Source organism: Pollicipes pollicipes, unplaced genomic scaffold (genome assembly GCF_011947565.3).
Source record: "Pollicipes pollicipes isolate AB1234 unplaced genomic scaffold, Ppol_2.1 Scaffold_6686;HRSCAF=7923_pilon_pilon_pilon, whole genome shotgun sequence".
NCBI classification, from domain to species: domain Eukaryota; kingdom Metazoa; phylum Arthropoda; class Thecostraca; order Pollicipedomorpha; family Pollicipedidae; genus Pollicipes; species Pollicipes pollicipes.
In genome coordinates this window covers 7,482,303-7,498,686 of record NW_023596921.1, presented here as the reverse complement: position 1 = coordinate 7,498,686, position 16,384 = coordinate 7,482,303, and the positions used below count along the sequence as shown (strand labels likewise).

The following is a 16,384-nucleotide window of genomic DNA, read 5'->3' as shown; positions in this document are numbered from 1 at the left end:
CGGGCCTGGCTGTTTCTTTTGCCAAAGGACCCGTGAACTGGCTCGCAGCAAGAGAATTTGAAAACTAGAGCGCGACTTTAATGCACTTGGGGAAACCTTTTTCACCAGGAGGCCTCATGCCGCGTGTCTTGAAACTAAAGAGACCGGCACGCATTCAGGCTCGTAGAGTACGTTACGCACATAGTGACGTCAACAGTAGTGGTGGGCACATTTCCGCACAGTTGGCATGCGATTTATCAAACATATTGTTTCCTAAGCGACGAGGGACATAGTAGCACTTGGGTAGCGTCATCGTGCAGCACCATGTCTACGATGTTTACAACTCCCATGCTGCAACATGTGCTACACGAGAAAATTGCACGGCACCAAAAGATATGGAAACTGAGAACCTGCCTAAAAAAGCACACGGTTGAAAGCAGATGGTGATGTCAATTCGGAATATTTGAAGCCTCGTGTAGCGTTGTTTGCGTCGCGCGCAAACCGTACAACGTTTGCTAAATCAATCAACTAACTGTTTGAATTTATGATTATAAGTGATGTGCAGACACCACTTTTATAACCACATTGCAAACGGCCGACATTATGACATAAATTGCACCTGAAGCACGTTTTCGTTATTAACAACTCTGGAAACGAATATTAAGCACAAATCATCTGCAATAAGATTCTCACTTTGCTTCTTCAGAAAAGTGAAGTCATTTACCGAAATTGTTAAACAAAATTTAGATTTGCAATAAACACCGTTATCCGTTTATGTGAGAGTTTATGACTGTACTGATTGTGCTCAGAAGCACACGTCAGTTGTATTTCGCTGGATAGGTTGGATCTGTAACGGCCTGGATCTGGTTCCGTAACGGCCGCTGGAGTAGGACTGTACAGCTACACACATTTGTGCAACACCATTTTAATACTTAAGGACGGAGCTTTTGATTGCAAAGATTTCTGGGATCAACGCCCACGCCAAGCAGTGTTTGTTGTTAGAGCCCTGACCCCACCACCCGATCATGAAATTCCGCTTAAACGGCAGAATTTTGTGGCGATAGCTTCATGTGCCCCATTGGTCGGCACCGTCTGTTCTGCCTTCTAACGCCACTCCAGCCAAAGACAAAAAGCGCACGCTTAAAGCGACTCGAACCCACTCTGGACCGGGCGGGCAAATCGAAGGGCAGACGCTTTAACCAGCAGAGCTGTCGGGACGGAATAAGCCACCAGGACGGACAACCACACACAAAGCACATCTAGATCCGTGCAGTCTCACGTCACTACAAATCTATCTAGGACTGTCATAACCACGACTGCTGTACAAAGTAGACCACAGCAACACGATGGCTAAACCACATCAAGTGGTTCTAGTGCATGTCTAGCATACAGCAGCCTACCATGTCGTTTGGAAGATTCCGATCGTCCAAAAATTTGGACACCAGCTAAAAAGGGACATTCACTGTCAATGGGTCAGTCATCATCTCCAGCCGTCAGTGAGATACGACGGCTCAACACGTGGACAGCCCGGTAATTCAATAACCAGCACGTTTGCCGGCCAGTTCTGGCGGCAGGGCTGGGGTAACGGGCAACTGCGGGCGCCGGTCCGTGCCGGGCGGCCACAGCACCTGTATACAGCGTGGAGTGACATGTGCTTTGGGTGGGCGACGGCTGGCCCATCCCATACCACCGCACAGCGGTGGCACGGGTGGGAACATTGCATGGCACGCGCGGGAGGCCTTTGTGAGCTAACGAATGGTCGAATCCGGAAGCCAAAGCCGTTATGGAAGGCCGCAGTTTCAGCTATCCTCACTAGCAAAGTACGTGGCGTTGAACATGTTCAATCGTGTTCTGATGAGCTATTTCTAAAATTATTTTTCTACGGATCTAAACACGTGCACTGGCTCATCAGCATGCCTGACAGATCGAGCGTGTCGCAAATGGTCGAACCTGAAAGTCAAGTCCACTATGGAAGGCTGCAGTGTCAACCATTCTCACAGGCAACTTATGCGACGTCCGATATTTTCAACATTAGCTTGATGAACCATTTCCGAAAGCAATTTCCCCACTGATCTAAACACGCACTTATTCCTCCGAATGTCCCACAGATCGAGCATGTCGCATAATGAGGCCCGTCTCCTGCCACTGCTTGGAATCTCACGGAAGGTTTCCTCCTCCGAAGATACCTCCCCTGACTCGACCATTAGCTGAGGACTCTCACAGAAGGTACGGGCTTCAGAGCGTCATACCATCTCTGACAGAAACGACCACCCTCACGCGGCACCAGCTCAGTCGCCGCCGCCAGTGACGCCGCCAGGAGTCATCGGCCGCTCTGCCGACGCGGCCCGAGCGCAGGTGGCGCCGCCTACCTTGGGCCAGTCAATGACGTTCTCCAGGCGGCGCGGCCCCGAGATGACGGACGCGCTGGATGGCTGGACGCTCAGGTTCGAGTGGTTCATATCTGCGGGCGTGTCACCGCCAGGCCGTCAGAGTCTGGCATGTGGCAACGCTACCAGGTAGGCACGCTCCGTCCGGAGATAAAGACTGTCTTGTGGAGTCTGAGAGAATGGTCGCCTCCATGCGTGCGGAAAACAACTTTTCACGAGTACTCATCAATCAGAGAAACGCGGTGCGCAATAAGAAATGGCATGGAGTCATTCGCTTTAAAGAAAATTCCCGCGGCAAGCAACGCACTCAAAACGCAGCAACATCACCGCTTCGAGTGTACCCTGTTATCGCCTCAGCCAGCACACCAACCCCCGCGTCACAGCATGCACCATGCACGGCCTTATTGCCCCCGGTGGGCGAGCGAGTCTGGACGGTACCTATGGCGAAATCGCCGGTGGACCGCCGGACGCCGTGGACGGCCATGGGCAGCGCTGAAACACGGTACGGTGCGGACCAGCCGGACGGCCGCGACTCACGCGGGGCCGGCGCGGGCAGGCGGACGCTACGCTACGACGGGGCAATGACACGGTCTGCCTACATTGCAGGACAGTGACCTCGGCGGCACAGGGGCGGGGCTGGCCAATGGCGCAGGCCGCTGGCTAGAAACGGCTAGTTACTGAAACGCTAGGAGAAGGAAAGAGCAAGCTTGTGAGCATATGGAATGTCGGAAATCAAAGAACCGTTTTTTCGTTCGTTTTTTTCTTCCCGATTCTTCACAAAACCATTTGGATCTGCCAGTGGCTCGGATTAACCCTTAGCCCCGCACCTGTGCTAGCCGGTTGAATCGTCACTTGACGACAGCTACTGGATGGACAAACAAAGAGCACGTCCCAATGTACAATTGTTTGGACGCATTCTAATCTAGTCAAAACAACAGTGCATGTGTGGCTCAGTGACGAAACATATTGACATCAAGAAGCATTTTGGTTTCAGTGCTGGAAACTACACCAACTCGTAGAATAAATGCCGGTTCTTAGCCACACCCATGAACTTAACAACCTAACATGAGCCGAAAAAGGCAAACACTAGGACGAATTCATCGCCGAGTTTACGATACACTGATACGCCATGAAACATGCATTCTTCTAACGATAAAAATACACCGATGCATCTATTCGTAACATCAACACAGCGAAGATGCCAACAGTGCATACCACGCAACACATCTACGTGACGAAAGAGCATGCTCTTGGCTTATCTACAACTACGCAATTGTGCTGAGTCCCCGTCCTGCATTCGACTACACGCCAATTCCTCTTATATATATATATATATATATATATAAAATGTCATATATACATATAAATATATATATATATATATACATATATGACATTTTTATCTCTCCGCGCGCCACCTACCGAGACCGGGACCGACCGACTTCTTTCGCATCTTGCCCATCCAGTTGCCGCCGACGTTGGTGGTCATGTCCAGCTTCTTCTCGTCCTTCGGCAGCCGTTCTGTTTTCATATACTCGAGCGCGCGCGGGTCACACAGACGGCCTGCCGACGGACGGGTCAGTGGACGGTGGGCGTCAGCCGCGGCGCAATGGCAGCTCGGGCGAGGGAGCGAGTACAGGGACGCCAGCCGATGGCACCAGCCAACGAGCGCGGACTGCTCACGTGGATTCCGCGCTTAATTGACAGTCGATGGACATGTTGAAGGTGAAGGGGTATTGCGCGCAGCTGTATTCACAAACGCAGTAGATCCATCTTTGCTGATTTTTGTTTCTTTTCATCAGGCAGTTATTCAACGGGACACGAGTTACCAGACATTTTATCGAATTACTGTCCAAGCACAGGGTGGTTCTTAGCCAACGTTTCACGAGACAAATCTTGGAGTGTGCACTTTAAATGAGCTGCTCCTTAGCCAGACGTAGTCCCCAGCGCACTGATAGTCACGGAGTTGGCCGGCTACCTTTGAACTTGATGAAGGCGTGCACGTAGACAACCAGCTTGGTCATGAGGTTGAGGGGAGCGGGCGCCGAGGAGGTGCGGTTCGTGTTTCGGATCAGCTTGGCCAGGCCGAATTTCCACTCGGTGTCGGATTTCGACTGCAAACAGTCAGATCAGATCGAGATCAGAAACTGTTCAGATCGAGTGTGCACATCGAGACGTCGTCCAGTATGTGGGACGACGCAGAGAGCCTGTCGGTAGTCCCTGCATGGAGCCCAGTGAAAAGAAAGTCGCTACGATTCTAAACAAACAGCCGGAGTGGTTAGTAGCTAACTGCGGGTCGTAGCACGTGTGTCACGCGTTGTTTACTGTAGAAATGAATATTGTCCAGTTCCATTGTCTTTCGTCCATTGCCTGCCGGACGGAAGCGAGCGAGCCAACACGACGCCGCCGGTGTGTCCCACTCCCCCAGCCCCACCTGTATCCGCTGGTACGTGTCGGACATCATAGCAATCAGCAGGTTGATGAGCACAACCACGGCCACGATCATGTAGGAGCCGAAGACGAACTTGATGAGGGTCTGCGACCAGGCCGGGTGCGAGTTCAGCGGTGGTAGGTAGTCGTACGTGTCCACCAGGCCGAAGATGGAGAAGAACATCATCTCCAGCGTCTGTAGCGGAGTCTGCACCGGCGCCTCTGCGGAGCACAAGCCCATCGAGTTGGAGCTCAGTATGGCACCCCTGCGGTCACGCCGAGGACGGGGTCGTGTGTCGTGTGGAGGTCGGAAGAGGTCACATGAGTAGCGACGGGGTAATACAGATCCAGACTTTCTTCTGGTGGCTGGAAAGTATTGAACATATTACTTTATAAACGTAGCAACTTAAACGGGTGTCCCTTAAAATCACGCTCCCAGCGCTACATGAACATCAATGCTAAGGTGGTACAAGAGCTGAATGGTAACAAATAACACATGCCAACAACGGAGAAAACATGAAGTGAGTATTAGGCACAGATTATTGCCGAGAGAGGGTTGCACTTGAATATGAGAAGACAGCCTTAAAATTGGATGCCACAAAGGGTACATGGATAGAACGTTCTGGATATGGACAGAACATTCTGGAGATGAATCGAACATCAAAGAAGCCAGCGAAGGACGATTCATATGTGTGTGCACCCGCATAGTTTACTCTACTTTCGCTGGGGAGAAAGACTGTTGTTGAGGGCATGCATCTTGCGGGGAACGGACGAAGTATAGGACAGTAGAAATTCAGCATGAACGAACACGGAGAGTCAAAAGACGGAACACGGACGGAGTATAGGACAGTAGAAATTCAGCATGAACGAACACGGAGAGGCAAAAGACGGAACACTAGTCAGTAGCCGTCAGTAACAGAAAACGTTGATATTAGAGACAAAACACTTATTATCGCAGAAAATGACCGGATCAAAATATGCTCTAATACAATACCCGAAGCCTTCTCTGCAGTGTTCAAAGACGGGTGGGCATTATCACCAAACGAATCGGAATACAAGTGGAGAACGTGACTGATACGGCATTCCGACAAACTATGACGCCAAACAGGAAGGTGAGGGGGTCAAGCAGTCACTGAGAACGACACTACTGCGATTAAAATGAGGCGATGTTTCAGGTACTTTTACATGCGCTATTCAAAACTACAGAACGCTTGTCAAAAGGCTAAGGACTACTGCCGCCTACGAGCGCTGTTGCGTCCACATCGGGCCTGCGGTCACGCTTGCCCCGCTGCCTCACGCCTGTGGTTGTCACCACACATCACACGGGGATCTGCGACGCTTCTGGTCATGCTATGCAGTTGTTTAAAGAAACTTCCCCGTAAAAAATCGGTGCTCAGTCGGCATACGAAGTAGTTGGCACCGTCGCGAAAACAACATTTGTAAGCGTTAGTTATTGGGCTGTTACTTCGAGCGTCGTTTGTTCTCAGTGTCATGTAGATGTGGCTACCGTATGGAGTGTTACAAGCCGAGGTTTATGGCTGCGGTTTGGAGATGGTCTAGGCCGGAATCGGTGGTTGCGATTCCTGCGTAGCCGAGCGCGGTTCGTGTGGTTACCGTATGGAGTGTTACAAGCCGAGGTTTATGGCTGCGGTTTGGAGGTGGTCTAGGCCGGAATCGGTGGCTACGATTCCTGCGTAGCCGAGCGCGGTTCGTGTGGTTACCGTTTGGTGGATAGCCGAGTCCGGAGTCCGTTCCATTGGTGAACATCGGCCGCACCGGCTGATATATCGCGGCCACGTGCAGGGTGAAGCCCAGCACGAATATGGACATGATCACCAGAAACCTGGACACACGCAACGTGCAGGGATTAGTCAAACACCGCACCGCAACATGCTCCAAAACTTCCGCTTATCTAGCATAAGCTGAATATAACGGAACGTGGCGCCATTGCGCCTTCCTGCCAACCAACATTATAGCACGTGGTCCACGAACAATGGTTTCAGTGCATTTCAAACAACGCTAACGCTCCCGTGGTAGAGCGTGAAAAATCATTCTTTGGAATTCTGAAAAAGGAATATCTAGTAGCATCCTCCGGCGTTAAGCTTTGACCCCGTGACGTCAGAGCTATGCCGTACATATCGCAACTGGCGGATCCGCAAGACAGCGGATAACATCTCCACGGCTTTGGCTGGTTGATTACGTTACCAGTGCAGACCCCATGCCGCGAGAATGCACTGGGAGTGGGTCCTGACCTCCCGAGATCGACCATGAGCGCTCTGATGATGACCGTCCACGGGCCGAACAGGTGGTGAAACGTCAGGAAGTCCAGCAGCTGCACGCAGGCGAATAGCATCGCCACCGCCAGCAGCTGGTTCCGGATGTACCTGTTGGCGACCACACATCACTGCCGGGAGCTTCTTCGCAGCTGCGACATCGCTGGCGACAGCACCGCTTGACAGGTTTCTCGGCCAGCAGTGGAGAAAGTGGGCCGTGCTTCATACAGGGTGCATGAGAACTCTCACCCGTGAAAGGACTGCAGTCACGGTTCACACTGATATCAAGCAGGCTTCAACAACAGCTGAACGTTTCGGCCTGGCGAGCTAATCAACGCGCAGGACCCCGAGTGCATTCCTGCTCTGGCCGCCGTCAGCTGCACTGGTCGTCTCCCACGACTGCCCCCCGCGTAGTCCGACCCCCGGACTGCGTCACACTCACAGCACGTCCTGCCGCTCGTAGTCGGTACTGAAGGCGAACCCGATGAGATGCACACCAAGCGCCAGGCCCCCGGCCACCATGCTGACTATGCGCAGCATGCCGAGGCCGCCGCGGTCGCCCGGATTCGTCAGCTCCGACAGCAGCATGCCCGACAGCCAGGTGAACACCATCCACTCGGGCACGTGCGGCATGAGCGACGTGCTCCGCCAGATGGGCCACAGCGGCGTCACCACCGTCAGGATCAGCAGCACGATGAAGAAGATGTGGGAAGCGAGGCGGGAGGCGAACTTGATGACGGGAACTTTGCAGTACTTGTGGCCGATGGGGAGGGAGAAGAACATCCAGACGGGCGGGCATATGAGGAAGGCAAAGAACAGGCCGACCGTCTTCCAGGTGGGCCAGTCCAGGTGTCCGCGCCACACCTCCGTCAGGTAACGCTGCACGGCTGGGTGAGCGATCACCTGTCGGACACGAACTTAAGGTCAGCTCCCAGGCACGTCAGTGCTGAGAGACCACCTGTCGGACATGACCTCAGGGTCAGCTCCCGGATTACGTCAGGGGTGAGCAATCACCTATCGGACATGACCCCAGGAGGCCAGCTCCGGATCACGTCGGAGTTGAAAGGCCACCTGTCGGACATGACTTTAAGGTCAGCCCCCAGGTCACGTCAGGGGTGAGAGGCCACCTGTCTGACGTGACCCCAGGGTCAGCTCCCGGGTTACGTCAGGGGTGAGAGGCCACCTGTCTGACGTGACCCCAGGGTCAGCTCCCGGGTTACGTCAGGGGTGAGAGGCCACCTGTCTGACGTGACCCCAGGGTCAGCTCCCGGGTTACGTCAGGGTGAGAGGCCACCTGTCTGACGTGACCCCAGGGTCAGCTCCCGGGTTACGTCAGGGGTGAGAGGCCACCTGTCTGACGTGACCCCAGGGTCAGCTCCCGGGTTACGTCAGGGGTGAGAGGCCACCTGTCTGACGTGACCCCAGGGTCAGCTCCCGGGTCACGTCAGGGTGAGAGGCCACCTGTCTGACGTGACCCCAGGGTCAGCTCCCGGGCAACCTCAGGGATGAGAGACCACCTGTCGGACATTCCCTCGGAGTCAGTTCCCGGGCAACCTCAGGGATGAGAGACCACCTCTCGGACATGCCCTCAGGGTCAGCCCCCGAGCCACCTCAGAGATGAGAGGCCACCTGTCGGACATGACCCCAGGGTCAGCTCCCGGGTCACATCAGGGGTGTGAGATCACCTACGGAACATGAACGAAAACAGGCATTGGTTCCAGTTACGATCAAGTCGAACTTGATATGGGAGTTCCCAGGTTCACTATCTGTTGGTTGCCGGTGAAGTATGCTGTTGCATGCGTGTGCAGTTCCACCAGCCCCTCAACAAAACCATTTCGATCGGCGTGGCTCAGTTTTCGCTTCCATGCGAGCTGGCTGCTTGGTAGCTAAATGCGAGGGCGATCAAGATGCGAACCCTTGCTTCATTAAACAAAACACTTCTTAAACATTATTTTTGCAAATGCACACTGGTCAGAGTGATTGGGGTTTTGACCAGATGTGAAAGTGAGAGCTGATAAGGCGGCGTTTAGGGACTTAACCAGGACGATAGGCACGATTATTCACGGATTTGGGCTAGCAATGTCTATGGTTGAATTTTCAGATCCAGAATGTGGCTATTGCGCGCCGCACTGCAGCCCATCCACAACAGTGGCATACACAACCACAATACAATTACCACCAACATTGTTCAATGTCGCCAAACTACAAAGTTGGCCGGTTCTCACTAACCTCCCCAAACACATCTGAGTGTCTCCCCCCCCCCCCCTTCCTCCGCACCAACGCTGCAGACTGAGCCTGCGCCCCACCTCCTTCTGCTCCAGCTCGATCAGGATGTCGAGGAACTCGTTCTGCTGGTAGTCGAGTGCCCGCAGCAGGATGCCGGCCGACTTGGAGCCGGCCGCCAGCGACAGGATCTCAGTAGCCATGACCTCGCAGTAGTGCGAGGCCGCCAGCAGGTCCTTCGTCTTCTCCTTCTCCTGCGGTCGTTCGGGCGGGGACGTGCCGCGCGGAAGGTCAGTGAGGAACAAACGCAAGGTAGGTCAAACGAATAGGAGTGATGGGAAGAGAATGACACGCTAGTAAGCCTGGCAGAAAGCACACCACACCTGGCTGGACGACAAGTTCCAGATGAAACTCACGCTATCTAAATCTTTTACGCTATCTTATACGCCCCCATTGTGTGAGAAATAGCCGCGTGAAATATCTCAAAGAGCTACAGCTTAAGGCCAGGGGTCTGAATGGCATATTACCCGCCAAGAGTTGGCGGATTGACGCTCAGTGGAGATCAAATACTCTCATATCAATGACATTCTGAGAGATGAAGACAACAAATCCACTGACTCATGTCAGTATATACAGAAATCCAGCGAGACAGAATCAGCCGTCCCCACGAGCAATGCTGACCTTCACGGACAGGTGATAGAGGATGTAGGAGAGCTTGGAGGCCACGTCGACCGGCGCCGGTGAGAGCAGGATGAAGTCTTGCAGCGGTTTGTTACCGTACTTCTTACTCACCATGGTCAGGTCACTCACAAACTGAAGCGGAGCGGGGGTTCGGTCACCGCATGGGGGTGAGGTCAGTGATCACTGTCACCATTCATGATTCGAAATGCCTGCGAGACATTTCGGCAGAGCGGATGCTGTTGAACTCCCCAGCTTTATGTTGAACGCTTATGTTCGGAATGAAGGCGCTACTGACCACAAATGTAAATGTGTTACGCAGGTGATACGTAGTTTCCCTCAACAAAATATTTACTTTATAGACCTCTGTTTGATAATAAATGCGTGATACCCATGCGACCAGCCTATCCCCCACATAACATTTGGCGTCGCTACTCTTGAAACACCACTGAAGCTGCTAACAGATATGAAACCCGCACTATGGTCGTGATCACAAGGCAACTCATCATGATCACAAAGCAAATGATCACTGTCGGCAAATCAACCACACGAACTCCCGGCAACACAACCTTCTTGTCGCTGAGCAGCGAGTACGAGTCGTGGTCCTTGCGCAGTAGGTACTCGATGACGTCAAAGTGCTCGTTGCCGACGGCGAAGCAGATTGCCGTCTTGGCGTTGGCGGTCTCAAACTTGGGCGAGGCGCCGCTCTCGATCAGCTGCTTCACCACGTCCAGGTGGCCGTTCTTGCTGCTGTAGTGGAGCGCCGTCAGGCCGTCCTGCAGAGGGCGAAGCAGCCGGCGTCAGGCACAGACCAAGAGGAAAACAAGGAGACACGCCGCCACCGTGTGTGTTGTGCGGAAGAGTTTAAGCAGATGCCGTCGTATAACTACCTCCAACTATCCTCGTGACCGGACACAACGCTTGTTACCGCTCCGAACAATATGGAAATTCAGCGAACTGAACGAAGCAGTACATTTGGCTTAAGGTCTATCCACTGACACCATCCATACAACTATCTCCGCAGCCCACACCAACAGGCTCCTTCCTAGACGTCCCGGTCTGCAAACTGCAGCACTATTCCAGCACCTTCGACAAGCGACGCTCTTCTCGCACAGCACAACTTCACACACAGGGTTTCAGCCAGCGCCAGATCGGGCCCCCGGGCCAGCTGGCCTGGTCCCAGCCGTCGCTGCCGCCGCCACTGACCCGGTCGGCAGCGTTGATGTCGGCACCCTGCCCGAGCAGCTGGGAGACCATGGCCAGATGGCCGTTCATCGAGGCGATGTGCAGCCCGGTGCGACCTCGTCGGTCCTTGCAGTGCAGCTGGTCCGTGGACCGGCTGAGCAGCAGTCCGGCCACAGCCGTGTGGCCGCCCACGCACGCCAGGTGTAGCGGGATGTACGCCTGATGCGCAGGTCAGGTCAGGTCAGGTCAGGTCAGTGTAGCTACCCACTTAGGTCAGGTGCAGCGGGATGTACGCCTTCAAGACGAAGTCCGAAGTATGCAATGGTGGCGTACCCGGTCAAACCAAGACCAAATCTTACCATCTTGCTCCCAGAGATGCATCTTTTCTGGCGAGGACCTCAGACATTCCGAGTGACATGTCCAGCATTGCCTGCTCGTCCACAGACACTCCTACATTCTGCCCGCCGTCATTGCCGCCGCCCGCGCGGACATCACTCACGTTGAGGTTGGTGGTGGCGTCCACCTGGACGCCGGGCGAGTTCATCAGCAGGCGGACGATGTTCTCCTTGCCGCTGTAGGCGGACATGTGGAGCGGCGTCAGGCCCGACTCCGAGCCCAGCTCGCGGATGAACGACGAGGTGGCCGCCGTCGGCGTCTCCGACTTCAGCGTGGCCGGCACGTGCTGCAGCAGCTCGCGCACGATGTCTGCAGCGCGCGCAGGGGTTAGGCGCGGACTGACGCCACGCGCAGGAGGTGCGAGTGTTGACGTGTCGAGTCACTTTTGCACTGGGTGTGCCAATTTCTGACGATGAACCGACGGGACCGAAGGAATCCCCTGCTTAATTATTGTATTGACTGTTGATCTTTATAGCCTGGTGTGCGTACATTTTCTGTTGCTTACATTCGTTCGCACGTATCTTGACAGGACTCTTGCAATCACTGCGTGTTTCAAACACTTCACACGTGGTTATCTACCCCAAACACACATCAAAACCCTTCCCGATCTTCTTTGCAAAGGCCGTAACGTTGAGGCACGCGAAAAATTCACTGAGTGACATAACCATCGCGAGCAGGCCTGACCGCTTAGGCCGAATCTCTGAGACGGAGATTCTCCAGCAGCCGGCCAGCCCCACGTACCGGCCTCTCCGTAGAAGGCGGCCACGTGCAGCGCGCTGAGGCCGTTCTTGCGGCTGGTGATGCGCATGGAGGCGTGCAGGGCGCGCAGCTGCGTGAGCACGCCGTTGTGACCGGCGCGCGCCGCCAGATGCACCGGCGTGAAGCCGTACTGGAGCAGGCGTGGCACGGTCAGGTCAGGTGCAGTCAGGTTTGGATCAGGTGGGGTCAGGTTTTGGTCAGAAAGAGGGGGATCAGGGCGCACACGGCTCCAGTCGCTTAATCGCAAACGGACGCAAACTCTGCGGAGACTGTCGAAGAAACAAGTCAACGTATTTGAAACGACACCAAGTCACCGAGATGTGTCTGGCTAGCATTCAATGAAAACAGCACGCACTTAAAGGAGAATGTTCCACTGCAACAGAGCACCTCTCCTCCTGTAAATCAAATCAGTGAGCACCGTACCCCGCCTGCAATGCTGCAGTGGCCTGCTCTGTGGGCGGCCAACACTGACCCTGGTCTCCTCAGTGGGGCTGGCGCCGGCCTCGATCAGCACCTGCACCACCTCCGGGTGGCCGCCCTCTGCCGCCATATGAAGCGGCGTCGACTCGGACGTCTTGTTGTGGCACGACGTCACCATCTGCTTGTTGAACTTCATCAGCTCCTTGATGACGTCCACCGAGCCCTTCATCGCTGCGATGTGGGCGCAGGTGTTGCCGTCCTGCCGTGAAGGGCAAGTTCGACCGTCAGGTGGGCCATCGCAGACACAAAGAGTCTGTCTCAAGCGGCATAGCTGTAGCACCCCCACTGCGAGCGACCACCGCTACAGCAGCTGCACCCGGAGCACCGGACAGACGGGCGGACGACTGACCCTGTCGGCGGTGGTGACCAGCTCGGGGAAGTGCTTGAGGAAGAGCTTGACCACCTCCGAGTGGTTGTTCTGCGCCGCAAGATGGATCGGCTTCTGGCCGCTGTCGTTGGTGGCCTTGGCGTCGCTGCGGATCTGGATCAGCGCGCTGCACACCTCGATCTGACCCGCCTCCGCCGCCAGGTGCAGCGGCGTCTGCTTCGTCTGCCGGCGCCGGTGGGACGGTTAGAGGTGCTGCTGTTATGTAGACGGCGGAGGGGAGTTGCCGGCGAGCATAGTCGGTGAGTTAGGGCGCTCGCGCTCGTTGATGGTCGAGTGGCTCTTATTTGTTCAGATAAGCAGCGGGTTGCAGCTGATGGCTTGGCTTAGAGTACAGCCCACGGGTTGAGGGCACTTTGCCTGCAGACGGGCGTTTTCTCAGTGCGTTAAGTCCATCAGTAGGAAAGGAAAGTTTCGACTGCAGGGACAGCCGGCGGCCTTAGCCGCGCCCAGCCTGTGGAGGCAGGCGAAAGCAGCGTGTCCGTGAAGACAGTCAGTGAGATGGGTTTGCACTTGGGACGTGACAACAAGGACCTGTTACCTGTCCACAGCAGACCTCGTTCAGCCAGCCACAATCCGACAGGGCTGTGTGGCATTGAGCCGCTACCCTACCGTGAAACAGAAAGTGCAGCGGTCGGGAATCGAACCCCGATGTTTTGCACGGGCGCCGAGCATTCCGCCACTCAGCATCGACGCCCGCGGTGGTCCTCACATAAAGAGGAATCAGTCGAAGTGTGAGGCTGTTGTGAAATAAACAGCAGACGCTTTTTGATGGATTACACTTCTACCGGCCCAATTCCAGATGTTGTGAAAGCCTGCGCGCAATGCGGGTCCAGTATAACCTAAGAATGTCAGCAGAACATGTACTCTAATAAACCTCCCACGCCCTCCCCCCCCCCCCCCCCCGCATGCCTAGCGAGCCATTGTCTGCAATGGCATTCAAGCGAAAATCCCATCTCTAGGACTGTGTTGTTTTTAATTTATTTGTAAGCAAAGACCGATCACTTGTTGGCATTAACCGGCTGAGATAATATTCAGCTAATTATTTGACGGTCTGACAATTTCAGCCGGCGGAACCCAGATGCCGACCACCCGATTTCAAAGTGTTGAATATCATGTCAATCGAAAATCGGCTCTGACCCTGAGCAAGACGCGGCGGAACTTCACATCTTTGAGCAGACTGTTTTAACGACTTCGCTTCTTTCCGTGCCACATGACAATTCAATTTTGCAACTTAGGCTAAATGGTTATTTTGACGGCGCGGAAGTGGTGGACAGAGGGCGTCTGGTAATTGGCTGATTCCCACCTACCCGGTCTGCACCGGGCCGTCCGACCTTGGCACCGATCCACCACCGGTCCCCAAGTCCGCAAACATCCATGCCCTGCACTGCACGTTCGAGTGACATCGACGCGCTGAACATGGCGTGCGCGTGTGCCAAAAATAGTTCAAACTAAGTCAGACTTTTTTTTCCTGAAATCGTCTGTGTCTGAAGAAATGGGGGACGAGCATCCTTGTCCGAAGTAACTATTGTAACATCCAATTTCTTGAAACAATGTCTCTCGATGCACTGAAATTGTTGGTGGCCTCTGCGCCGGCCATGTTGGGCATGCCGTGTGTTTTCTGCAGTATGGCGTCGGCCAGCTCACCAGTGTGTTAACGTCGACTGCAGCGTTATGTTTCTGGATGAGCGCCTTCACCAGGTCCGTGTAGCCGCGCGTGGCGGCCAGGTGCAGCGCCGTCAGACCGATCTTGGAGCGCGAGTTGACGAACGCTTTGTGCGCCAGCAGGTCGTTACACACGTCTAGGTGACCCTGCTCGGCGGCCAGGTGCAGCGCCGCCTTGCCCTCGCTGTCGAACACGTCCACCCTGCCGGCGCGGAGGAGGCGGTGAGGCTCGTCCGGTGCAGCCGGGCCTCGGGGAACAGGACCAATGGTGGGTCGGCCGAGAGGCGGGGGACATGGACTGAGAAAATGAGCTAGGAAGACGATGGACGGTAAGCCCGTGTGAACTAGACCGGTGCATAACATAGACGGGCAGCATATCTGAAAATATAACTGAAGAATGTCGGACTCCCACCACGTTGAATGTACCAGAGCCAAAGCCGCACTTGACTCATGAAACCTGGCCCGAGAGAAGCGAGCCACGATCAGGTTTCACCAACACACGCTCGTTACTGTACGGCGCACCTGACGTTGTGAGCGAGCAGCGTTTTGGTGACCTCCTGGTGACCCTGCTGGGCGGCCACCATCAGACATGACGCGCCGCCGTTGTTCTGGCGGTTCAGCACGATCTGCACGTTTGGCGCCTGGCGGAACGGGAGGTTCGGCCTGATTGGCAGCAGGCGACACTTTCGAGTTACATGTGCTACATGTGACACGTTGACAATGGTCGCTTGTTGTGTTGGGCTTAAGCGGGATTAATCGATTACGGTCAAAAACATAGAACGTTCTTGTTTCCTGGTGGGCTAAATTAAGTCGCTCTTTGTAAATTGAGTGACAGGATAACGCATACTACAAGCGATGCAGGCTGTCCCTGAGAATACTTTGACACCGACTTTAACAATACATATATAACACACATTACACAGCCCTCACCTGGTTTTTTAGATGAACCAGCATCTGCTCTAGGACTGCGTTGTTTCCGTGGCGGGCCACGTAGTGAAACGGCGTTTCTTTAGCCTATGATCCAGTGTCAACGAGCGTTAATTTACAGTCTGAATGAGTACACGCTTTTTCGGCGATTTCCGAACGCCTGTTTGGTGTTCGAATTTGCACATCGTAAAGATGAATCAGCATCTGCTCTAGGACGGTATCATTTCCGTGGCCGGCCACGTAGTGAGACGGTGTTTGTTTGGCCAGGATACAATGATCGGAAACGTTAGTTCAGTCTCAATAAGTGCATGCTTTTCCGGCAATTTCTGAACACGTGTTCGGTGTTCGATATCGCGACGCGACGACAAACGCCTCGATTTTTGACCGCGTACGTCAGTTTGGCATGAGTTTGACGGATCAGCAGCGAAACCAATGTTGAATAAAAGTCCCCCAGCAAAATGGGCATCAATTGAGTTGCACCAAACAGCACCCTTCTATCAGCAAAGCTCTCATGCACACATCAAATAAAAGAACGTTACACTAACGGACGTCCCTGCCGGCGTTGTCGCCGCCAGCCACCTCTTCCCAGTCCCAACCACCAGCTCAACTGGGCTGGT

General features: G+C 54.3%; 1 protein-coding gene across 1 annotated transcript in view; it reads right to left on the bottom strand.

Moving 5' to 3' along the window:
* Window positions 1–16,384, bottom strand: part of LOC119107385 (uncharacterized) — a 77,152-nt gene that overhangs the window by 1,873 nt on the left and 58,895 nt on the right. The window contains 19 exon segments of the mRNA XM_037230819.1: window positions 2,349–2,440; window positions 2,805–2,858; window positions 3,789–3,929; window positions 4,345–4,480; window positions 4,801–5,018; window positions 6,518–6,639; window positions 7,049–7,180; window positions 7,512–7,972; window positions 9,376–9,546; window positions 9,974–10,105; window positions 10,540–10,746; window positions 11,177–11,374; window positions 11,655–11,860; window positions 12,293–12,440; window positions 12,783–12,989; window positions 13,140–13,340; window positions 14,823–15,042; window positions 15,363–15,481; window positions 15,771–15,854. Coding sequence (XP_037086714.1) covers window positions 2,349–2,440; window positions 2,805–2,858; window positions 3,789–3,929; window positions 4,345–4,480; window positions 4,801–5,018; window positions 6,518–6,639; window positions 7,049–7,180; window positions 7,512–7,972; window positions 9,376–9,546; window positions 9,974–10,105; window positions 10,540–10,746; window positions 11,177–11,374; window positions 11,655–11,860; window positions 12,293–12,440; window positions 12,783–12,989; window positions 13,140–13,340; window positions 14,823–15,042; window positions 15,363–15,481; window positions 15,771–15,854 — 3,249 coding nt within the window.